This window comes from Athalia rosae, chromosome 4, assembly GCF_917208135.1.
Source record: "Athalia rosae chromosome 4, iyAthRosa1.1, whole genome shotgun sequence".
NCBI lineage: Eukaryota > Metazoa > Arthropoda > Insecta > Hymenoptera > Athaliidae > Athalia > Athalia rosae.
The window spans coordinates 9,203,823-9,228,878 of record NC_064029.1 but is presented as its reverse complement, the minus strand read 5'-3'; the positions used below and the strand labels follow the sequence as shown (position 1 = coordinate 9,228,878).

Below are 25,056 nucleotides of genomic sequence, written 5' to 3'. Positions count from 1 at the left end.
GTTCTCGACCATTAGTCAAATTAAACGGACCATAAGCAGCTCAAAGCCGCGCACCTCGCCGTTGCTGCAGTGTCTCCGCGCGCCCGGATTAAACGATGATTTATATTCTTCGGTATCGAGAGCTAGGAGGAGCGTACAAACCGTGTATACCGATCCGCCGTGCGGGAGGATCGAGCGAAAAAAATAAAGAGGGATAAATAAAGAAGCGAATTACGTAATACTTATACGGACCGCGAAACTAGTCCAACCCAAATAGACACAGGTGAACCTTTACAGTTGGCTATAATTGAGAATGTTCTCGGCAAGTGAGGTAAAACATATAATTACATCTTTCTTTCTTTCCCTTTTTTTTTTTTATCTTCTCCTCTTTGCTCTTATTCTCTTCTCTGTGTTCGCTCGACCAAGGTGCACTGCAGACGCAGTCGCGGAGTAAGAGAGTCTGCGGTACACCATACCGCGCACCCGGAGTACCTACAGTAGTCGAATGTACGCGGTGTGTACGTAGAGGTATATATATATATCTATAAACACATACATTTAGTTCGTCGCGTTTTGTTTTTCGTTTGTTTATTTTCCTTCTATTTTTGCTCTCTCGCTTTTCCGTCGGCGGCAGGAAGCCTCTCGCGAGTTCTCCAACGACGACGACGACGACGACGACGACGACGACGACGACGACGGTGCGGGCGGCAGTTCTCCGTCGCATTTTCCCGAGACCCTGACTCCGTTCTTGCCTCCCACTTTTCTCGACGCTCTTCAACTCCGCCGGGGTGATTCGCAGGGGGAGTAAAGGCGATCTCGAGATGGAGTGAAAAGAGGAGAGGAAGGCGCGATATTCGCCGAGCAGCCACCGACGACTACCTCTGAGTGATAAGTGGTTGCTCGAGGTAAAGTTGTTCCGTTTCAATCTCGTTAGCCGTTGATTTCCCCCTTGCATATTGCGTATCATGGCCAACCGTTAGTTAGGTCTTCAGACCGCCCGCTCCCCCCGACCCCCTCGCCACCGCCGTTGTTCGTTATACGTACGATAAAATTCTTGTTAAATCGACGGACACGGTGCCCCAGTTTTATTTCTAAATATCATTTCTGGATCTGCGCTGCTATCGCTAGCGATCGGATGAGGGGAACGGAGGAAAGTATATGAAAGTAGTTTTCCGATTACGTTCAACCAATTAATCATGGGCTGGGTTGGGGAAAAGAATGAAAGAAATTGGAGATCGATGTGTTGATTTTTTATGTCTTGTCACGTCATCGATACCTCGGGCGCACCCCCGATCATGAGGTACATACATACGGTAAAGTACGGTACATACGAAAAAAAAAACAAATAAACAATCGAACATTGGTACGCGATGTTTGTGCAAAATAAATTAAACGTTAACCAGATGCTGATCAGAGCTGGAATTATACAAACGCGTCGGTCTCTCTGTAATGGGAAACCGACACATCCCAATAGCGTCGAATGCGCGAATTTTCCTCCACGCTGCACAGTCGTTCAGACGATGATGATTTATTAATGAAGATAAGGGTGAATAACAACGACTATAATACCGTCATCGTCGTATGCCGATAACGAAAACCACCCTTGTAATTTTTCATTCAAATTTTCCAGATTTCTATGATTCGGGATTGATGTCATAGGTGTACCATTGCTCGCGGTAGAGGCGCGTGTTTTATACACGGGTGTTCAGCGTGTATTAAAAGAGATGATGAATAAACGTTGGACACGGTAAACTGATTCGAAGTACTCCGCAACCGGAAGTAGAGGCTCTAGCCTAACGCTGAAATCGTTTGGAGTTTAGTCAAACAATCGGACAAAGGATCCATTGCGAAACGTACGAACCGACAACACACGTACACAAGGCAACGCAACGCGATCGTACTTATATTATGCGTATATCGACCCACCACCACCGGGCTCTTTCGACTCTTTGAACCCCACGATTATCAGGGAACGGATATTGTGCCTCCGAAAGGTGAAGAGAAAAAAAAAAAAAAAGAGAGGGAGAGAAAAAAAAAAGAAAAAGAAGAAAGAAACGAACTATTATATCTACAGCGATTATTTCATTCCTCTTCCGCTTCATTGTTCGTCGTTTCTGATTCTGATTCTCGTTCTGATTTTGCTCCGCGGGAAGCCAATTGAATAGAAAATTTTTCATTCCCGTTGCGCGACATGACGTCAGGACTTTTCCGAACATCGGAAACAAAAAGCGGATGTAAAAAAAAAAACAAAGTGGACGAGCAACGACGGAAGGGGAGTGGAGAGCATAACTTGTCCGTCGAATACGGGAAAACTTTGAACGGTAGATGGTACGCGGTACCGGGTACCCCCAACTGCGTCGTTCGAGTCTCAATTAGACGGTGTTTCGTCATTTCCAAGAACTGGTCAATGGGTATCGTCTTGCCGCCCCCGTTGCTGAACTCGAACTGCGTACAACGCGCCGCGAGTAAACGCGATCGAGTACTTCGAAGTTTGTTGTGTGTAAACCGTGGCGATGGATACACCACCGGTTGTAAGAATTGAAGAATACGGAAGAAAGCGGTCGAGTAAGATTATCGGATGTCGAAAAACGTGGTGTCGGAGAGGCTGCTCGTAATACCCGAGTCGGTCTTACCTAATTTCTTGATAATTTTTTGACTTTTTTGTTCCAGCGGAGGTTCCCGACGTTCGAAGCTGGAGCTCGAGAGCGACGCCGAGTATCCCTAACGATAATATATAACTTAGCCCAGTTGTGGGACAAGTGGCCGGTAGTAGTTGGAGTAGAGAGCATTAGCCTACACTCTCCGACGTTCCTACACCCTCTTGGCCCCCGAGCGTGAGCGTGGTCAAGTATTTCCATTAGGAGTTCAAGGAGCCAACTCCGCCCTCTCGACTCGCTCGTTCAAATTTCGAACGCCGTTCGCCCCGCTCCGTTCGCTTTCAGTTTTATACCAATGGGATAACTTCACCCCTTTTCGCTCCTTTCCTTTTTTTTTCCCCCTTCCCCCCCTTTTCATTTTTATTTTCCCTCCCTCCCTCCCGTCCTTTTTCTTTTTCCCTGTTCATTTCGCCCTCGTTTTTTTGTTTTTGTTGCCAAGAGGGAAACGGGATATATGTATAGGAACCGAAGAAAAAACAAGTAAAAAAGCGCGAAGGAAATGGGAAAAAATGTTTTCTGCGCGTCGCTCAAGTGATTCGGAAGAAGAGAAAACAAAGAAAAAAAAAAAAACAATTGATTCGTTAATGCATTTTTCAAGTTATACCCTCAGTATTCGAGGTCAGATATAAAGATTGAGCTGATGAATGAAACTCGAAAAAAAACAAATTTCATCATTTTTACTCTCCGATCTGACCACGAATTATCGAGAATTCTCTGAAAATACTTCAACGTGACGTCCTAGCCCCCCAGGTGTTACGTGACAGGTGTTACCGCCGATTGTAATCGAGACGCTGCTGTAAGGACTCCATGTGAAATCATGGCGACGAAGGAAGTGCCGCGCCGCCGCGGTACACGAGAGGTAATTGTAATTTATAAGCATGATCCGTTCGAAAATATCATATACTATCCGGGAGAAATATGTGGGTACGTGAACGTTGTTTTTTTTTTTTTTTCTCTTATAATCGGGAATGATTAAATCTACTTGTTAGCGTCGAGGTTAGGCACAATACCTGTAATATTCGAGGGGATCGAATGAGAAAAATTTGTAGATCCGAATCGATCTGTGTTGTTCAAAGTTTGCGTACACCTGTCAGTTTTATTAATTGTACGTCGGTGCAGGAAAAGCGTGGGAGCAACTTGGGAATTCGCGAAGCGACCGAAAGTAGGTGAATATTTTCAATTCGGATCCGCCTTAAAAATTGAGTCACTAAATTTCACCCTAATCCGAGCACATATTTTCCCTTCAACAACCCGCGGCACGATTGTTTTACCACGAAATTTATTAGCCCTGCCGCTGTTCCCTGTATTTCATGTACCTGATTACTTTCTCTAATGAATAAAAATGATCCTTCGCAAAAATAATGAAAAAAAAAAAATAAAAAAAAGAGAGGAGAGTAAAGGAATGAGCGAAATGAAAAAAAAAACAAAAAAAAAATGCATTGGGGGGAACGACAAACGAGCCGGAGAAATTCGAGGTGAAGAAAAAATAAAAATTTGAATCATTTTGTCCGACTGCCCTGCAGGAGATCGTCGATCGTGGAAACAAGAAGGGAAAAAATTTCATTACCCCGGTGTACCACTGGGAAGGGTTCTGTAAAACGATATCTCTCTCTCTCTCTCTGACTCTCTCTCTCGCCGACGAATGGGAGGGGATTTCGCGCGAGATAAAATATTTTTTGAAAAATATAATCTGGATCGGGCAAACACCGGCGTTACGTATATTCCTCGAACCGTTATTCATTCTCTTTGACATGCTAACCAATTTGGATTGCTGTTTGAAATTCTTCTACGGAAGTGACGTCACGGTCGTCAATCTACGTCCAATAGAATTATGGTTTTTCCACCTAGGACGCGGCGCGCCGTCGTCGCTTTCCGAGTTTCGTTCATTTCGAGGAATTCGAGGTGATGATTGCCGCCTATTTTTCTAGCCGGTGCACGCGATTTTTGTACAGGAATTTTAGCGGTAACGGTTCGACGTGCGCCTCCTCCCGACCCGTACGATAAAAATTTGACCATCGATCGATGCGACACCGGAAGCTGAACCTCTGGAGAGGATGGGGTCGCGAGACGGAGGTAACGTTCAAAGTGTGGAATGATTTTGGGTTAAGGATCAAGAATCTTTTGAACGAGCGTTAAATCTCGACCTCCGTCCAACCCCTCGCGGACATCCTCCTCTGGTCATTGGTCAAGAATATACTTGAGAAGTGACACACTGTTAGCTACGCTTGCCAAACGATAAATCCAAAGCGGTCACCAGAATTCGATTCGCCACAAAAGCTCGCCGGCTTACAATGGGGGGACATTAATTTTCAATAATATTGGGCGATTAGATCCGCTAAAGGCGGTGGAAAATCGTTCGGTAAAACGCGTCTAATAAATCGAGTTCAACAAATGACGGAAAAGGGAAGAGGTAAAAAGCGAGGGAGGAAACGAAACGAATGGAAGACGGAGGCTATCTCGTGGTCCGCAGAGAGAAGGTGATGATCGCCCGTTCGCGATATCGGCGGTGCGGCATGAACTGTAAACAACAAGTCCACGGGGAGAGCAAAACATCGGGAACCGGTATAGGGCTGGCCTGACCAAGACGGAACGGCGCCACTTCGACGAGTGTCATGTAGAAGTTTTCTTCACGACCGCAACTTTATTTATTATATTATTTCTTTTGACCGGCGCGTTTCAACGGACTGGACTTCAACGACGTATATCAACTCCGCTTTGATTAATTTCTATCCTGACTCTCGACTGGTAAGGGACTCTTCACTTCCTCGTCCCTCTTTCCACTATTCCAAAAGGTTTTCGTGCGCGTCCGTTTTACGCGTGTACGCGAGAGAGAGAGAGACACGCGCACACGCGCGTATACCTATATAGGTACACGCGGTGACCCGGAGGGTCGACGCTTCCGCCGGGAATGACGTCGAGGGTGAGGGATTTCCGCGTTGAATAGCTCCGTGTCTGTACATAACCCACACGTCTACGGGTATACAGCCGCGGGGATGAGATGATATTTCTTTTATTTCCGCGATTAAATCTCTTCTGCAAAAGCCAAAGAGAATATCGCAGGCCGATTCATCGTAAAACCGACGAAGATATATATAAACGTGAAACTTGATTTACCGCCGGCTAATCGAGGCCTAATTATCTCTCCGTCTTTCCACCGTTCTCTTCATTGTTAACAATTTTTTCGCCACGTTCACGGTATAATCGAAAGATACATCTTTCACGTGAGAATGTGACGTATAAATCAACCCTATCTCAACGCCGACGAGGAAATAAAAAATATATAAATAAAGATGAACGACGATTTTTATTGCATCGAATCTTCGCGAAACGTACGTCGACCGTTATTTATTTGGAAAAAAGGCTTTTCTTCCTTTTTTCTTTCGACAGCGATTTTCACGCTCGTCGATACGCGGAATGCGATTCGTCCATAATCTCGGGGTGAATTGAAAGTCTTCGGTAGTTGGTTGTAACACGGTGACGTCCCCGCGTATAGGTGCAGATGGTATATAGGTACGTACACCAGTTATACATATGTATAGCGGAGTGGGGGGAGGGGGGGGGGGGGGAGAACCGCGAGTCGCGCGACGCGACGTCTGCACGCCCGTGACGCTGACAGCGAGTTCAGCCCGTAGCTACCTTCGCCTTGGCTGGCTAATTTCCCAAGCCTTCTTCTCTTGAACCGGGAACTTGCTAATTACTTTTGTTCATAACCATCTTGACTCTCGCCGACCCTTCACCTCGTAACCTAACCAAGACACCTTACCGAACTCTTTATTACTCTTCCTCCGACGAACGAATATTTTGCACGCTCGCTCCTTTCCGAGCAACGATAGTAGGTACCTATATACCCGTAGTATAACGTCGAGCCATTACACTTTGATTAATTTTATTGCTCTAACGAAATTCTCTTCAAAGATTATACCGTCTTATTGCGTCGATAAATATACTTTCGCTCAACCCGATAATTTTCGCGTGGATGAAAAGAAAAATATTCAACGAATCTTCTTTAACAAATTGAATGTAATTAAATGCTGGAAATTGATACGGGGAGTTCATTTGATTTATTCAATTCAAGGTTTTTGCAAGAAAAATTGCAGAATAAAATAGAAAATAGAAAAAAGAAAAGGAGACGCGATGTTTTAGCGTGAAATTGACGGCGGACGAGAGGGGAGGGAGGGTAGGTTGCTGCAGTTTGCGAGTCGTAGCTGTCTGATTATGCGATGATTATGGTAGTAATTTCAAAGAGCTAATTCAAATTCATCCATTTATTGTAACGACCCATTCATGCTAATTGATAAAACCTCGAACTCCATTCGCGCCTCGTAATAATAATATTTCATCGCTCGCCGGCTGAAACCGCAATGATGATACGGTCCCGTTTACGTTCCGTCTATTTACGCTAGTGTACCGTTAAATTATGCGAATCTAATTTCGAAGTAACGCCTGAACCGTACGATCAATTACGGCGGGTAATAATTTTGTCGGGGGGGAAAAAAACATCGCGCGCGCGGTGTATCCGTACCACCACGCGTTAGACCTTAAGTATACACACGCTCCTAAAATACCCCATTTATAACTGTCCCTTTTCACAATCACACCCGTAAAATCACCTCGCCACGTTTTATCTCGACCTTACATTGTCTCGATTTCAGGCGAAGAAACAAAAAAAAAAAAGAGTAACATAATAAAAGAATAGCCGCGAAAATCCCGGTACATAATTCATTCCTATCTCGAATGCTGGCGGCCGCTGGATTAGCCAATATACGGACTATCTCCGTGGGCCGGGGAATCGTTGCGCTCCGAAATTCACTGGCTGTCTATCGTCCCGACGTACGTCCGTTTCCCGGAAACTCCATTTGTCCGGATTTACCTCATCGGCCGTTCGGGTGGCCGGGGGAAAACTTTCAACCAACGTCACCGGCTCCTCTTCGCGTACAATGGGGTACGTGGAGTCCTGCAGGCTTTTGATATTGTGCGTATAATAGATGCAGATGCGAATTACCACCTCCGATGTGGTCCTTATTTTCTTTATTCGAAGTAAAAAGAATGAGCCGACGCGTTGTGCTTGGTTTGTGTCTACGTTGTTACAGCTTTTACTTTTATTGACTTCGGTATGGGGAATATAATAAGCCAGTGTAAGCCGTTGCGTGATACGCCCACGTCATCCCCTAATACGTCGGTAGGTATACGACGAAATATGAGAAAAGTAATTTTGAACTTGTAAAGTTATATATATATATATACAGAGGGGGAATCGTTCGATCTGGAAGGTCGTCCCGCGTCAACGGAAAATCGTACGAAACGAAAAAAGCGAAAAAAAAGAAAAAAAACGAGGAAAGAGAACCACATGGAAAAAGACGAGGAGGGGGGGGGGGGGGGGGGGGAGCGGCACGAAAAGGAGCCTACGCGGAGGGTTGAAAACTTATTCGAGATATCCGACCGCAGGGGTCATCCGCGCTGGGCCGGACAAAGTAGGGTTAACGAGTATTAATGGTCACTTGGTTTCGGTCGGGTAATTATTTACCTGCTGGGCGACGCCAGGTGAAAAGCTTATGATACGCGCGTCGTAATCGAGCGCCGACGATGGCTTCCGATTTCCAGTCTATATGCCCACTCCGGTGACCATATCCTGCGAACTCCGGGTCGACCGACGCCGCGGAGCGACCAGACTTTGGATAAGGTTCGTCCGGGGCTCTCCTCTCGACAATATGGAGAGAAAGAGATAACCGTCCCCCCCCCCCCCCCCCGCTTTGATCCGACGCTCGGATGGATTAATGGATGGACCGCGTCGGGGCAGGTAGATATATTCACGCAACACATATCGCCCCTATCGTCGTATTGGTGTGTAAATATAGTAAATCCCATTCCGTGCTGGTACCACAGTTCCGTGTAAGTGCGTACATAGGTGTGCACAATGGTGGACGGCCTCTTTGTTCCACGGAGTCGCGGTGCTGCTGCTGCTGCTGCATCCATCGTGAAATCGGTCCGGCTCCGCATAGCTCCGTCGCCGGCTCACCGTTGAGCCGCACGGCGCATAGGAACGCGTTAGACAAACGTCATTCGAATCTACGGGGGTGTAACGGCTACTAATAATTAGTACTAAACGCGGGGGGGGGGGGGGGGAGTTGATTAATTACCCATGCGTTAATCATGTCAAGACGCATTCCCAGGTGGTGCGAACGGCGCTGGTGCTTATCGTTATTATTGTTGTAGCTTTGTATTAATACTTTGTACGCGTGTATGCATAGATGCGTAGAAGGAGGAATGCCGGGGCCGCCCGCCACTTGATCAGGGAACTTCGTTGGGTCGAGATGCGGGAGAAGAGAAGGCGACTGACGTAAGCGAAAGGATAATAAATTGGAATCTGGGTAGGAGAGAAAAGGATGAAAAGTTCAAAGGGATGCCGGAGGAAAGTGAACCCTCGGAGTGATTTTCAATTACGATCCAAAATTGCCTCGACTCCTTTCCCTTTCACGGACCACTGGAGTTTTTCAACGTTATTCTTGACTTCTTCCTTTCATTTATCCTAATTTCGTTTTTTTTTTTTTTTTTTTTCTTTTTTTTCTTTTGCTCGTTTTCATCCTCATTTTTCGACATACCGTCTCACGTACGGTACGAAAAAACAAATTAGAGCGTTGTTCTCACACGGCAGATGATATCGATCCAAAACACTTTTTTTCCATGGAACTTCTGGTAAAACCTTACGGAGAGAGGGAATTATTATCGAACGGTTATGGGAAGCACGTGAAATATTTGAGATCGTTACCCCTCCGAGCCTTGGGGGAATTTGTCTGATGTGAGCTGTTATGTCTATACATATTCACTCATCTCGTGGTTGCAAATATGCTCCCCGGACCCTTTTAGATATGCATATATATATATACCTGTGTATACGAGTTATATACCCCGGAGGATCGAGCTTATTGTTAGTCCTTCCTCATGTTTAACTCCAATTTTCCCATGTACTCCACGTTCGTCCATTCCACTAGATCAGGCGGACAAAGTCACGGCTGACGAGTATTTAGCTCGATTCAATCGCGCGCAGCTTTTCTCTCTCTCTCTTTTTGTTTATCTGTGGTAAAAAAAAACTCCGACGGTTTATAACCGACCGCGGAATAGAATATGTAATCAAAATTTTGGATATAGAAAACTCCAACCATTATTCGAAATGCAGAGTTACATTTAATCCTCACACCTAGATGAGTGACGCACGTCCTTCGCCGTGCGGGTTCTTACTAAGGTGATTAATCAAGGGGTCGTTGAGAGGCCCCGCGTTAAGTTTACGAATCGCAACGTCGACGGTGTCGTCGTCGTCACCCAGGAGTTTGGCGACTGTTGAAATTCGTCGCTACGTCGTTGTTCAACTTCTAATCGCGTTCCGGTCGACGTTGGATAATTCGAAACTCGAACGACGCGACGAACGAAACTTCTCGTCGCTCGTTCCGAGAAAAAGAACGAAAAATATTAAATTTGCGCGATAACGAATACGCGGAATCCAAGTCTAATATCGAATGTATGTATCTGGAAGTGATATGATTCTTTTCTCACAAAATGGACACGATTCGTCACAATCAGCTGCCCCGTACATATGGAAGCGAAAAAATCGGAGGAAAAACGTACTTTTTGCTAGTGTGTTTTTCGCCTCCTCCTTCAGTCCGCGCCCCCCCCCCCCCTTTTTTACCACCCCACGGGAGTCCGCCGCCCTGCCGCTGATGTCCCCGTCCGACGCAAACCGCGTCAAAGGGCTCTTATATACGGTGGAAATTTGTCCGAGCAAGTGAGTTTCCATCTGTCAACGCCCAAGCGTGATTCATAACCGTGGTAAGCCGGCCGCGAATCAATGATTCCGAGGTTGAAGGCTCCGCCATGCGGTGGTCCACCGGCTTCAACTCCCGTTGACCGTTCGCCCCCTGCGGTTGACCGCCTACCGGCGACGCTTCTCCGACGTTTTCGCCGCGCCCTCGGCCCCCGGATCACCTGTCAAAATACATCTCGAAGGTACGCGTTCGTTTGCGCGATCTATCGCTCGTTAGTCGCCTTGATTTCTTCGTTTCTTTCTTTATTTTATTTAATTTATTTTTTTTTTCGCGCGCGCGCACGCGGTTTCGGTAACGACGTGATCAACACCTTTTTGATAATCGCGCGCGACGACTGACGAGTCGGCGGTGCGAAAGTTTTTCAAAGCTCTTAATTTGGCGCGGACGATACTCGGCGTAATTTTCACCGTGAAAAGTTTGTTTGTTTGTTTGTTTGTTTTTTTTTTTTTCTTTCTTCTGCGCCCTCGGTGGTTTCGAAAGTTCGGAACGCGCGCCAGAGCGATGTCGTTAGGCCGCGCGAGGTTGTTAGGCAGTCTTGTTGTTGTACAGACGTTGGTAAACCTTTGAGAATTGAAGGAGGGAAATAGGGGGGAAGTCCCCGGGCTCGCATCCTGTCCGTCAAGGAGCGTCAGCCGACCGCAGTCAACGTTAAGACCGTTGTCTGCGAGTATTAGCCAATTTGGAGGGCGTAATTGGATTACAGTTATATATCTAGATGCGTGTATCGAGAAATGAGCGAACTAAGCTCCTGGTAATTGGCACGGTAGGTTAGAGCGATCGGGCACTTTTTGATCCTCCGGTATTACCATATTGTATAATTAACGATCTCCTCAACTTTGATAAACGACGTATTAAAACGCGCCATCAGCTGTATTTGGTTTAATTCCCGACAGACGTATCCGCGTTTCGGAGTACCCACGTACCTATACCACCGTAAACGTGATATACCACATTACCCTACAAAACGCGTATCTGGATATTCCGTATAATTGCGAACAATTACACGCCAGACTCGTAGCGGTTAGCGATGATAAATGAATTCGATAAACCCCGGCAACGCATTAAAACCAAAATGATACACGGCGAAACGTGTACAGCCCCCTCCCCTCCCCCCCCTCCTCTCGTCTCCCCACGCGATGTATCGAAGGATTCGCCGCGCGCTCGGTAGTCAATCACTTTCCGCCTCCTTATTAGTGTCAACGAGATGTCGAACGTTCGAAAAGTCGGATCGGCGGGAATCGCGCAGATGTCCTTGCCGCGAACGATAGACCGCCGTACGTTAACCGGATCGTCCGATTGTCGGGAGCGCGAGTCCTCCCGACCGCCGATCTTCCTCCTCGGTGGTCCCGTCGCGTTCCTACGCGAGTTAAAACCGACCCCGATAGCCCCGAGCTGGAATAAAGGATGCCTCTTTTCAGACTTCTAATTGATCAGATAGAAATCGAAGCGCGGCAGCGTCGCCAATTCCGCGGTTCGATGTTCGAACGAAACAAAAGGAGCGTCGGGAATTTCTGTACGGGGGATGTTCTTTTTCTCGTGTCGTTGTCGTTAGCTCGTTATCTTTCTCGATGTGGAACTTTTCAACTGATATTAATTACGCCGCTAGCTGATTGAAAATTTCGTTCTCGCGTGGTCCGCTGCGACGGATGATTTTCGCACGATCCGCGGAACTGGAATACCTCGGTCCCGCAGCTGCTGTGTGGATACAGGTAGTCCGTCCGCTTTGATTATCCAGTATTCTCTAGGGGCGCCGATGAAACCGCTCCGTCGACCTGGATCCACTTCGGGACAGTTTCATTGTCGAACGTTTAAACGGAGCCGTAGTTCGTTGGAAAAACGGAAGCGAGGACGGCTGAATTACTTACTTCGTAAACCGCTCGTCGATCGTTATATCGATGAATTAATTAATCGTCGATTCTAACGAACGATTCGTATAGAAATTAATTGCAGTTGCCGCGGTCCGGCGAAACGATCGGAACACTTTCATCTCTTTGTTCAATCTTCAAAGATTATTAATTTCGATAAAGACGTCGTCGAACGTAATCTTGGCGGTTGATTTTTACGCCCGATTATGCTCGTCCGGCGATTTGCTTTCCTTGCAAAATATCCTCGTAGACTTTTTTCCGAAAATATAACGAAGCGTCAAATCGACCGATCATCGAGTCTCGGTCATTGTTATCAATCTGATTCAAATTATCTTCCCCTCTCCGATCTCTTTGATCCGATAATTACGTCGAACGTTGCTAACGACGACGAAACTGAATTGCCGAAAAATGTAGTGCAGATTTCTCCGTTCCTCGCAATTGGTACATTATTGTTCGCCGGTACCGCAGCGGCTAGAAAGCGCGATACAGATGCACTTCGAGAACGGAGGTTCGAACGACTTACCAGCGGCAGAGCGGAACGCCGGAATTATCAACCGCTGCAATTGGAGTAACGACAAAGGTCAGAATCAATGACAAAGACGAAAGTTAATCGAATTGAAGTAATCGGATAACCGCGTTGCTCGAGCAATTTTTTTTCTCATTTCACAATCAGACGAACGAAGCATGCGTAGATCGATGCTTTTTTTTCTTTTGCTCGAGGCATGCTTTCAACCGTTGAATTAATTTTGGGAATCTGGTACATCTGATGTAATCAAATTCGAGTAATTAAATCTGTATATATATAGAGTTTGTTAAAATGAGCTGTCAAGATGTCTATTCGGGGCAGACGAGGCTAGAAGTTAGGCGAAAACAAATTTCGATTCGTCCTCCCCCCGAAGGATATAATACGGCAGACGTATACACGCTCCTCGCAACACGTGCGTCGATGACGCGTGTAGAAAATTGAAGAGCGACTATCCGGTAATTACTCGATTAACGCGCGCCGATTTAAATATCGTCGTACGACTCGATCCTCTTTGACGCCGTACAACGACGACTCGTGGGAGAAATTAACCGACGAACATATGCAGCTACGATCATCGCAGACTGTGACGGTATTCCCTGGTTAAATTAGTGCGTTTCTCGGAACAATTTCCACCCAGTTAACAATCGTTAACAAAATTTTCATCTCTTCGGAGTCCCTGACAATTACAAAGTTACACGTAACGTCAATTAAGTCGGATATACTAGAAAGCATTTTGCGCGAGCGGCATTCGCGTCAGTTGTTATTCGTTTGCGTTATATTAATTAAGCGTGAAACATCGGGAAGACGGACTTGGGACGCGTTTCTCAATTTATTAACGTCTCGCTTTCGCACCTCATTTAATGATAAATTATTACTTTTGCAAACGGACGCCGAAAGAATTGTTTCGTGAAATAATTCGAGCTTTGATTTCGTCCCGACGAAATGTATACGCTCGACTCGGCTACCCGGACTTTTGACGTCCCCGTGATCGGTGCCCGCGGGACGGTGGAAAAAAAAAAAACAGTGTACGTACGTGCGCTCACTCATTAACCCCGGAAGGTCTGAATTTATACGGGCGAACGATATCGCGAAAATCTGCAACGTCGAGGATTAATTGCAGTTGTCAGAGGTAGGAAAAGAGTGAAGAGGAATAATTTACGGCTCGAGTACGAGAGGCGAGAAAACACGAATTTGTAATAATTGAGATATTAATCAAGCGCGCAACGTATCTCGCTAACGAGCACCGCTAGCGCAGTCAAAGTTCGAACGTGTATAAGGTATAACGTATAAGGAGTCGAGCGGACCTTATAAAGGCTGAAAAGGAGATCCGGAGCTCTCTTTCGTCCGTCATTGACTCGTTCGCTTTGCATAGGTAGAGCTCTAACATTTCGCGACATTATCGTATGGGAATATCTGCCGGCGTGTGCACCGATATCCGCGTGAGCGTTGTTTTAAACGGCTCACAACCGAAGCCCAACGGTATAATCAATTACAAAGCGACTTTATCGTTCCGCGGCTGTCCCGAAGTTGAAATCTGTTACCGCCGGTAATTAAAATCGACTCTTATATACGTACAATCAATCTCGCACTGAGATTCATAACTCATAAATCTCGCGCCCCCCCCCCCCCCCCCCCCCAGTTGACGTGCGCAACTTTTTCATTTCATTCCCTTTCGATAACGAATCGAGTCACGTCCGTTCGCGTTAATTCATTGTTATTGTTACCGATCCGCTATTCTCGAACTTTGTCAATTTTTCCAAATGGAAAAAACGGAGCGAGGTAACGAGCTCCCGGTTTCTGGAATCCGCAGGTGCACCCCCTAGCCGCCGCACCTCGCTTGTAAGCAACGAGGCGAAACGATCGATACACATAAAGGAGTTTTGATAGGAGAGCGACAAGTTGAGATAAGGAAATTCCCGAGTCCCGTAGTCGTAGTCGAAGTCGGAGGAGGAGGAGGTCGAAGGTATCTTTCTGCATATCGTGACCTTTATACGGCGACGTCGTGTACTTATATGACTTCAAGTTTCTTCGCATCTCGAGTTTATTCAGATGATCCAATTCCAACGTTAGGAATCGATGCCGTGTAGTCTCGCGTTACACGCTGCGCTCCGGCAGCGCGGGTTTATTCTCCGTGCGAAACGAGAGGGGAGGGAAAAAAGGTAAAAAAAAAAAAAAAAACAAACAAACGGGAAAAAAATGAATCCGGAGCTTCTTTACGATCGCACGAGAAAAAGGTCGTACCTGTCGTTTATTTTCAACGTATATAGAGGAACGTGCATCGGTAGCCTGACCTTTGGAAGCAAAGTTACAACTTATCCGTAGCAAAGGAAAGTGTCTTTTTAGCTGCGACGTACGGAGGATGATCCAATTTCAGATGCCGTCGATATGCGACGGAGCCGTTCGCCTTGGATTCTGTTATTTATCGTCTGCGAGCGAATCATTCGGTGAATCTTTGCGCGGTGACACAAAACCCCCGCTAAGACTATGACACGCACCCGTGTCGGCCGATCGGACGGACTTCAAAAGCGATCGCTGTTCCTACGCCGATGATCAAGATGACGATAATTATCATCGGCCACGCACATAATGCGGAGAAAAAGAGAAAAAATATATATAACATATATGTAACTCGGACCCGAGCGACGCGACGATATAGTATCTAGGTGCGCATCGTGTTTCGCAACTCCGTACGTAAAGTCCTTTTTCTGTCATATGTACGATCGTTATTATATAACTCGGAGATCGGTATAGTTCAACGCGTCGTATCGTATCCCATCTCGTGAATCGAATATCAACAATTTTGATCCACGAACTATCTCCTTTTTTCTAGGCTCCCAAAAACAAAAAAAACAAAACGAACAACAGCAAGGCCAACAGTACAAAATGAGGAATCCCTTGCAACGATTTGAGGAAAAAAAAAAAAAAAAAAAAAACTGCGCACCTACCGGAAACGATTCGTCGATTCCTCGCTACTGTGTCCGTCTAATGAGACGCTATACGCGGGGTCAAAAATGAACACGTGACATAACGCAGCGGCGTTCCTCAGCGTTGTATACCTCTGTGCAGCGGTGAAAGTTCACCTACATCGGTTCGCGTAAATGAAATTGAATGCGTGGAAAAAAAAAAAACGCACATAGAAGAAAAAAGTAAAAAAAAAAATTACCTACCCAAGTTACGGAGGATATACTTACGAGAGATTTGTTCGCGGCGCGAAGAATATATCTCCGGATCGTCCGTCGTGTAACCGCGGGGGGTACAATCTACAATCGACCACCACATGCCCGCGCGTCCAGCGACCCATTTTACAATAATTCGCGTAAAATACATACAGGGTGGGGTGATTGAGCGCAACGATCTCGCAGTAAGGCTAACGAAAAGCGTGTTGCCGTTATGACGGAGAAGAGGAGTTCGGAGACGCGAACTTTTCAACTCTTTGATCGTTATTGATTGCGATTGTGGTATAAGTGAGACGCGTTTCGAGACGTAGTATGAAATAAGTCTGAACAGATGAAACGTCGACGCAATATACTCTATCCCGAACAGTGGTAAAACTGACGCGAAAAAGTAACGCGATGAATTTGTTGCGAGGTATGCGGCGCGGCGCGGCGCGGCGCGGAGCATAATAGCCGCGTCGATGCATTTGCCGTCAGGTGAATACATTAGGTCGTGTGTGAGAATCAACGGAGGTAAATATTTTTACCATTCGATATTGCGGTGAAATTGATGCACCGAACGGCGTACACGAGTATAAGGATATACGTATGTACCTACCTACCGTACGTTAATGAGAAATAAACAAATTCTATGATGCGCGTGATGTTATTACCGTATCCCCCGATATAGGTACGTATACGTACGTATGTACGTAGGTACGTACGTAGGTACGAGCTCGCGATGCACATTACGCAAATAACCGACGTCGCGCTCGCTTCGGACTCCTCTCGTCTTTATCATCATCATTATTTTATTTATATCTTATTTTTTTACTCCCTTCCCACTTCTTTTTTTTTGTACCTTCTCTCCTCCGTTGCCTCCGAGCTGTCAAGAGGATCGGCCACGTTCTTCCAATTCGAATAAATTTAACAAGCCCCCTTTACCTACTATACCGAACAATGACGCGCTGATTGAATAGCGAAGAAAATCGTTTCGAATGAAATCCGTCGATACACGGTTGTATCGAATTGGGGGAATTGAAAATCAATAACCCGGAGCTAAAAGCCCCGGTATTCTATTACCGCAAATTACACCTTACGCCGCTAGGTACCTCTACACTGTACACGTATAAGTGGAGATTATTACAGCGCTCGGCTGTGTACACGCTAATCGTAAGTGGCGTCAGTGAACTCGTAAATCGTTTGAATACCCCCGGCCACGAGGAGACGGTTAGCTAGAGCCGCGGATACCAGGTAGGCAAGGTGGATTGTAACAGACTATGAAAGAGATTCGATTGACACGTAACGCTCCCGTTCCTAGACGCCGGGCTCTTCTCAGATCCGTACGACGTTGATCGGCGTCGATCCGTACAACCCGATCTGTGCGAACGCTACCGATCAACGAGGTCGATTAAAGTTCACTTCTTCGGGGGGCAGGGGGGGGGGGGGGGGGGATCCCAGCGGGAGCTGCGGGTTCTCTAACGAAATCAGGTGCGCGTAACGCACGTTTCCACGTTTAATAAAGCGCGGCTCGTTCGCCGTTCGCCGATCAATGAACAAGAAGATCCCACCATTTAAGTAACCGTCTAATTGACAGTTGCGGATAATGACAAAAACGGCGAACGATGAGAATATAAAACCGGCGTACGTATGTGGCGCGGCGAAAGAAAATATTGGCCAATCGCGTCCAGCGGGCCTTATATCCCGAGCCCCGACGCGACGGTTACACGACGAACGTCGAACAGCTGAAATTCAACTGTAATATATTTGAATGATTTCCGCGTTCCGATTTTTTCCATTTTTTTTTCCATTTTTTTTTTTTTTTTTTTTTCTTCAACAGCACGCTCGAGCGAAGAATAAAAAAAAGTCGAAACATCCGTAAAAATGACGGCTAATTGAACGGAATGGATGCGGGAGTCGGAGGATTCTTTTTTTCTTTTCCATTCGCTTTTTCGTTTACCGGTATCCTTGTAGTCGGCGAGATGTACATACAATATAGTATATTTATACCTCAAGTCGCTCGTTGCACGTTGCTATTGCGCTTCATTTTATTCATCGCATTATAAATATGATTCATGCGATTCTCATCGCATTAATGTACTTTCTCTGTCTCTCATTATAGTTACCAGGTATTACGAAAGTTTAGACATTAGTCGCTACGCGATGATCGCGATAGCCAATCGATAACATTTGACACCGGTGCAAGTGGCATGACTATTCGTTACCGTGTATATCCGCGTGCCTCATTCGCCACTTCGCGTTGCCTAGCCTTTCTGGCATAACACGAGCAGATCTTTCGATAACGAGAGCAAAAGGGCGAAAAGGACACGACCAGACGTCACGCATTATTTCGAGGAAAAATATCGACCCGCAACAATTTCCTGGGAAAATTTTAATTCCTCTTTCCGATTCGTTGTCGTCGTTTTTGTTTTTTTTTTCTTTTCTTTGTTTCTCCATCATCCGCGATCCCGCGATGACGAGTATAATCGCAGGTAATACAACAGCGTTGTAAAGTGACATCGGATAACATCGTCCATTAATTCATAACCCACGCGCATATTGTCAACCCGCGTCGGTGAAACAAAGCATTGTGTATCAGCGATACTCGATACGGGGTATAGAAATTTTTGCACTTTTTTCCTTTTTCTATCGTTCGTTCGTTCGTTCATTTTTTTTTTCCTTTTTTTTGTTTTTTGTAAATTCTTCGAACGCGGACGAACGTAAGGAAATGAGAAAAATACTCCTTTCGACAAATGCCGCCGGCGTCTACATAACTAATAGAATAATTGAAAATAAAGGGAAAGTAATCACGAAGAGTTATACATACTGTACCCGGGATTCTTGAAAGAACAAAGCGGATAGGCACGAGATACGTCGACCGTAACAGAGGTTCTCAGGGTGCGCCAGATCCGCGTGTTTCTTCGAACTGCGAAACGACCGTGTATCGTCAAAATTATGGGATCCGGATCGCCGCCGGTGAATCGAAATGAAGAATCCGTCCATCCGTCCGTCCTGCACCGATCGAGTAGCGGACGAGAGTAGAAACGAAAATTTGTTGCATAAGTCGTCGTCGAGATCGTTAGTAATAACAAGGAACACACGTATACATACATATATATATATATATATCGAATAATGAATGCGGTGTAAAGTGTGACGAGGAGCGTCAAAGCGGACCGCTGATCCGATGTATATATATATATATTCCCCATGGGGTATTTGCAGGATAAACATGAGATGAACTTGCATAACTTGACCAAGAACATAGCGAGTGTTGCGTGTATCGCGGTGTCTGGTTTAAAAAAAAAAAAAAAATAAATCTTACAGCTGCATTTTAACCGCATTGATCGATGTGACATGTCCGCGCCGATCGTTAGAGCTCGATAGAATGTGTATCGGTGTTATGGGCCAACAGTAATTTCGCATGTTAGTAATTAAAATACGCATCTCTGGAATAGCGCGAACTTTCTGGTTCACTTTCAATTGACCCGATTGAATGACCTTCAGATCCGTAAGTTATGTTAGTCGAAGGTACCTTCGTCGATCTGTATCACGACGTTGTGACGCAACGAGAGAAGCGCATCTTTCGCCCTCCTCTTGCAGATGCTGCGGTCCTCCGCGGACGTTGTGCGGAGTAGGTACCGCGGTGTACCCCGCAGGACGATAGGATGGGAGCGTCATCCCAGGCTCTCTCAATAGGTATATAAGTTCGTCTAGGATCACCGTCGAACCATCAGACATCGTCGGGAGCATCTCGTCTTCTGGTGCATCTCGCCGGACAGTAATATCCAAGCTACGTTCGCCAGTATACGTTCGCAGTACACCGAACACCGTTGCTCTCCAAGGGGAGAAGAAAAATAATACGTGTGATTTGTCAGTGATCGCGATCAAAAGGAACGATATGAAAACCGTACGTCGACAGTCTAAGTTGTTTTTTGACGATTTTTACCGTAAATTGCCGTCGTAATTGCTCAAAAAATCGTGGCGCCGTTCGACGCATTTAATTAGTTAATTTGAACCGATCGTCAATTGTTCTACCCTTTACCGCTGTACACAGATCACAGTCGCGCTGTTCGCGCTAATCGGGACCTGCTACACGGCGCGTCTCGAGAACACGTATCTTCCCCCCGGTGGGGGTGGAGGTTCCGGAGGAGGAGGGCTGATCCAACCACCGCACGGTGGCGGAGGGGGTGGTCCAGGGGGAGGCGGTAGCGGAGGTGGCAATTCGTTCGGTGGCGGAGGAGGCGGCAGACCGGGTGGAAACGGAGCGGGTGGAAACGGTGGCAACGGATACGGTGGTGGTACAGCCTACGAAATTATTTATCATCTCCGATGAATTGAACGAAAATCTCGAGAAAAAGTGCAATTTTTCCGTCCAACTGCGAAATAATTGAAAATTGAATGAGCGAGTTTGTTTTTTTTTTTTCTCAACAAGGAAGTGGAGGCGGCGGCGGTGCTGGCGGAGGAAGGGGAACAGGATCGGCCGGTGGCGGAGGAAGAGGATCGGGATCGGGTGGTGGCGGAGGAAGAGGATCGGGATCGGGCGGCGGAGGCGGAGGCGGAGGCGGAAGTGGACAAGAGGTCGGAATCAACTCGTTCGAAAACGAGAATAACGGAGACGGAAGTTACCGGTACAGCTACGAAACCGCCAACGGGATAACGGTTCAAGAATCCGGACAGTTGCAGGGTTGGTGAATCTGCGAAACGGCCGCAACGATTGCAAAGAAACCGGCAATAACGTAAATCGCTATTCCAGGGGACGCCGAATCCGTAAGCGGTTCATTTTCGTTCACCGGGGACGACGGTGCCCAATACACGGTTACGTATACCGCCGATGCCGACGGTTTTCATCCCGAAGGTGCTCATCTTCCGACACCCCCACCGATCCCCCCAGAGATCCAACGTGGCATCGAACTGTCTCTGGCCGCGGAAGCTCGGGGTGAGAATCAAGACGAAGGGAACGGAAATGGCGGCGGTAACGCCGGAGGCGGTGGAGGTGGTAAGGAAAATATCAATTCGATTCCGAGGAGTGAACGACTCGAAATTTCAAGCGGACGATCGCGTTTCGCCGTGATATTAGTCGTATCGTGACCGTTTCAGGTGGCAGCGGAGGTCGAGGGGGAGGCGGAGCTACCGGTGGCGGCGTTGGTCGAGGGGGAGGCGCATCCGGCGGAAACGGAGGACCCGGTTCTTTGTACCAAGGTCCGAATTCGTACCAGACGAGCGGCGGTAACGCCGGCTACCAATATTAAAATCGATTCGTGTAACTCTCGGCAGGAACTGTGGCCTATCGTACGACGTATATTCCGCGGTCATCGCGACTTTTCGTCTTGACTTATCGCATAACCCTAATATTAATCAACGTCAGACTTATGTACATAATAATATAGCGTATTTGCTAATTCTTTTTTTTTTATAATTTATGAATGAAAGAAAAAAACAAGTAATCGCGGATCTTATCATTTTGACTCTCTTCGAAGTCCCGCTTCCGTTTCATTCCCTGGTTTCGATCTTTTTCTCAACATCTTGTATACATTTTCTTCCTAATCTCAAACAGGTAATCCTACGTTCCCGATCGGAACGGATCGGAATAACGGCGATATTAACGAAATTGACGTACAAATATCGCGGCGATAAATCGAGCAAAAATTGGTTCCACTTTGAACTTCATTCTTAATTCTCGCGAGCGTGATATTGCCCGGTTTATCGATTAACGATATAATGTACGGATCGTTGTGTCGCCGCTGTAACAACGTATACGATCGCCGGCCAATCAAATTGTTGAGATTGGTTTCGTTGTGATTAATAATGTTATTGGTATTTATCATTATTATTTTGACAATTACATCGCACACATTATTTATCTCGGCGTGGGTAGTTTGGATTCATTGTTGTTCGGTACTTATTTATTGTTTAAAAAAAAAAAAAATCACTCGAATCGCATGTATAGTTAATTTTGCAGACCGACATTTCGGCACGTCGTTACGTGGGCTTGTTATTCCACTGAATGGCTATGATTTTTCAACGACCGTCGTATGCCTTGATAGTGTCGGTTATCCAGGAAATGTATCGCGAAACGTCGGTATAGAACGCCGGCACACCTTCCCTCGCGCATCCGATTCCCCAGGACACCACGCCGACTAAGACGTCGTCTGAAATAAGAGATTTTTTTTTTTTTCTTTTTGTCTTTGAAAATGACAATTCCTTGAACAGCGTCGCATTTTATACCCATGTACACTCACCTATCGTTATAGGACCTCCGCTGTCTCCCTGGCAAGAATCCTTACCTCCTTCCAGATGGGCGGCGCAGAATACCGAGTCGTCGAGTTCAAGAGGAGAGCCGTGCGGCAGGAGATCTCGACAGGCTTCTTGATCCAAAGTCTCTACCGAGACCGCCATCAAAAGATTGCTCCCTTCGAGGCCGCCCTCTTGGGTGACACCGAATCCTGAAACTACCGCTTCGGTCGATGCCGGCGGCGGAACTGACCTCACTTTAATCGAGCCTACGGTCGGACCGAATTCGATGTTCTTGGTGGTCATCAGGAGCGCGATGTCGTTCGAGAGATTCGGAGCCGCTGTGAAACTGAAAAATATCGCCAGATCGGTATCGGAGGATAAATCTTCCGTTCTTACAGTTGTGTCATTTTTTACACACTTCTCGTGGGTTGCGACTACCGCTAGTTCGTACTGTTCGTAGCTGTCGGTGTCCGTGAGATTGTCCGTTCCGGCTCTAACGATAATTCCCTTGGGACTTGCCCCTACGGTGCAGTGGGCCGCCGTTAATATCCATCGGTGATTGATTATGGAACCGCCGCATTTGAAGACTTTATTTTTAGCCGCGGCTTGGAGTACCAATACCTGGGGAAATTTTTTTACGTTGAATAGCTTCGAGGTGGGCGATCTCGCGGAACAATTGTCGTCGTTTACCCACTTGAAAGGGACGTTCGGTTATGGAAATCGGATGTCCGCCGACGATTCTCGACTCCGGTGATCGGGCCGAGGTCTCAAGGCTGCAGTGAAGGGTAAAAATAAGAGGCAGCAAGAACAGCATCCTCGCCGTTGAGCGGTATATATTCGTATACGCACGGAACACAACTGGCACCGGTACTGAAAGCTTACTTTATATCGCGGACGAAATGCCGAATGATTTACAACTATTTTATCGGGATTTTAATTCATCTTTCATCACCACCCCTCTACAATGATCGGTGGTGCGACCGCACGTGGGCTAATTCCTGATATTGAACACTTAACGATCCAGCATTATCGCGGATAATTATACTTGCGTGTTACCGCGCGGGAGTATGGGAAACAAATGTACGTGCAGCAAAACAACAATTATCATAACCAATATCGGTGTTATTTCTGAGATATATACTATGACACTGTGCTAGACATATCATTCTTTCATTTCGCCATCATTTTACAGTCTTCAGTGGTCGAGCATATTTTTAGAAATCCAATCGTGGTAATAAGACACGTCCGTGTAAAAAGCGGGCATCATTTTTTCGGCGCATCCGAGACCCCAAGACACAACACCGGCCAGAGCGTTACCTGTTATCCAAAATCAAATGACGTAAATGGGGTGTATCCCAAGTTAAACGGGCTACTTTTCCAAAAATATTTTTTTAAATTCTTGAAACTTTTTCGATGACCAGAAAGGATTTACTCGTCAGAAATCGTTGGAAAGCCTAAAATTTGAAAAAATCCAAAGGGGTACGACTCGAATTTTTTTCGATTTTCGGGTCAAAAATGAACATTTTTTTTAAATCATGCTTTGTGTGCTATTCCGATACATTTTTATCGCAGGAATCCGAATCTAGAAGCCAAATGATTCTATTTATGAAATTGACCGAGTTATGAATGAGTTCATTTCTCTGAAATTTGAAAGATCAAGGATACCTGGAAGGGATTTATTATTCTAGCGTTAATTAGTGGTCTAAGCATGGTTTCTGGGACCCCTCGAGTTGCTCAAAAAGTTTCATCAAGTTCAAAAAATATATTGGAAAACGTAACCCGATGGACGTGCAATGCATTAAGTATAATTTCATAAGTAAATCTGATGTTCAAACTGTCAAACTGTGTTAACAAAAATTCAACCGATTTCACTCACCAATGGTTATCGGTCCACCGCTGTCTCCTTGACACGAGTCTTTTCCCCCTTTCAAATTTCCTGCGCAAAAACTACCGGGTGATATTCTGATGGTCGGTTCAGCTTTTCGCATTATCGATTTACACAAATCCATTTCGACCACCGTTCCATCAACGTGCATCAGATATTCCGATGTTTCGGTGTACATGTCCAGCGACGCGGACGTTACTCCGAATCCCGATACAGTGGTCATGTCACCTACCTTTGGCGGAGTACGTTTCAAAATTATCGGCTTCACCGTTTCGTCGAATTTTATGGGATCTGAGGTTCTCAGAAGCGCTATATCGTTCTCCACTACGGAACTGTTGATGAAATAACTATAACAAATTTATTCGATTGTAAGAGAACCTACAGTTATATGACGGTTGCATGTCGTTTTTTTTCAAGAAAGTGTTGTACTTTTCGTGAAGGATGATCTTCTCGACTTCGTAATACCGCATATCGATTCCCTTGACTTTCGATGATCCGACTCCAACCTTTAGTTGCTGTTTGGAAACCCCCCGGACGCAATGTCCCGCCGTCAGAATCCACCGTTTGGAAATAACCGACGCACCGCATTTGGGATCATCTCGAATTAGGAGTACCGCCTGCAATCCCGGAAAATTCGGAGTTTGTTGCGATTGGAAGAAACTCGGTGAAAAAGTTTTACGCAAACGCTTGAGTGCAATGTCGTTACCTGAAACGGTCGATCGGTGATCGACGCGCAAGCCCCGCCAATTATCCTGTGCGAATTGATGCATTCCTGTAAATCGCCGGTGAACACATAGCCGACCGAAACATCGAATAACGACAAGAAAATCAGCGGATACATGTTCGGAGAATACGAACTCTACACCGTGTCAATCGTACTGAAGTGAACGTGAGTTCTGAAGCAGGAGTATGAAATCGGAAGAATTATGGTTTTGTGA

General features: G+C 46.1%; 2 protein-coding genes across 3 annotated transcripts; one reads left to right on the top strand and one right to left on the bottom strand.

The window, feature by feature from the left end:
* The first annotated feature begins 3,349 nt into the window (after positions 1–3,349).
* LOC105684465 (pupal cuticle protein 20-like) lies at positions 3,350–21,443 on the top strand. Of its 2 annotated transcripts, none has more exons than XM_048654275.1 (5): positions 3,350–3,495; positions 20,054–20,297; positions 20,432–20,683; positions 20,753–20,995; positions 21,097–21,443. In XM_048654275.1, the coding sequence occupies exons 1-5, from the start codon at positions 3,454–3,456 to the stop codon at positions 21,246–21,248; spliced, it is 933 nt and encodes a 310-aa protein (XP_048510232.1). In that variant the 5' UTR covers positions 3,350–3,453; the 3' UTR covers positions 21,249–21,443. The 2 variants fall into 2 exon arrangements, with proteins under 2 accessions (XP_048510232.1, XP_048510233.1); XM_048654276.1 differs by lacking the exon at positions 3,350–3,495 and adding an exon at positions 19,710–19,906.
* A 364-nt stretch (positions 21,444–21,807) lies between these two features.
* Positions 21,808–25,045, bottom strand: LOC105684467 (transmembrane protease serine 9). The gene is made up of 8 exons (XM_012397816.3): positions 24,825–25,045; positions 24,548–24,735; positions 24,110–24,465; positions 23,430–23,550; positions 22,928–23,114; positions 22,652–22,854; positions 22,239–22,579; positions 21,808–22,148 (listed from the first exon to the last, which is right to left on the bottom strand). Exons 1-8 carry the CDS (start codon positions 24,957–24,959, stop codon positions 22,018–22,020), a joined length of 1,662 nt encoding a protein of 553 aa, XP_012253239.3. The 5' UTR covers positions 24,960–25,045; the 3' UTR covers positions 21,808–22,017.
* Between the last annotated feature and the right edge of the window lie 11 nt (positions 25,046–25,056).

Excerpts from the sequence above, each read along its gene's own strand:
- LOC105684465 (XM_048654275.1), top strand. The coding sequence starts at position 3,454 with ATGGCGACGAAGGAAGTGCCGCGCCGCCGCGGTACACGAGAG. Across the intron at positions 3,496-20,053 it reads GCCGCCGCGGTACACGAGAG|ATCACAGTCGCGCTGTTCGC; the intron begins GTAATTGTAATT and ends CGCTGTACACAG. Across the intron at positions 20,996-21,096 it reads CGCCGGAGGCGGTGGAGGTG|GTGGCAGCGGAGGTCGAGGG; the intron begins GTAAGGAAAATA and ends TGACCGTTTCAG.
- LOC105684467 (XM_012397816.3), bottom strand. The coding sequence starts at position 24,959 with ATGTATCCGCTGATTTTCTTGTCGTTATTCGATGTTTCGGTCGGCTAT. Across the intron at positions 24,736-24,824 it reads TCACCGATCGACCGTTTCAG|GCGGTACTCCTAATTCGAGA; the intron begins GTAACGACATTG and ends CCGGGATTGCAG. Across the intron at positions 22,855-22,927 it reads TAACCGAACGTCCCTTTCAA|GTATTGGTACTCCAAGCCGC; the intron begins GTGGGTAAACGA and ends AAATTTCCCCAG.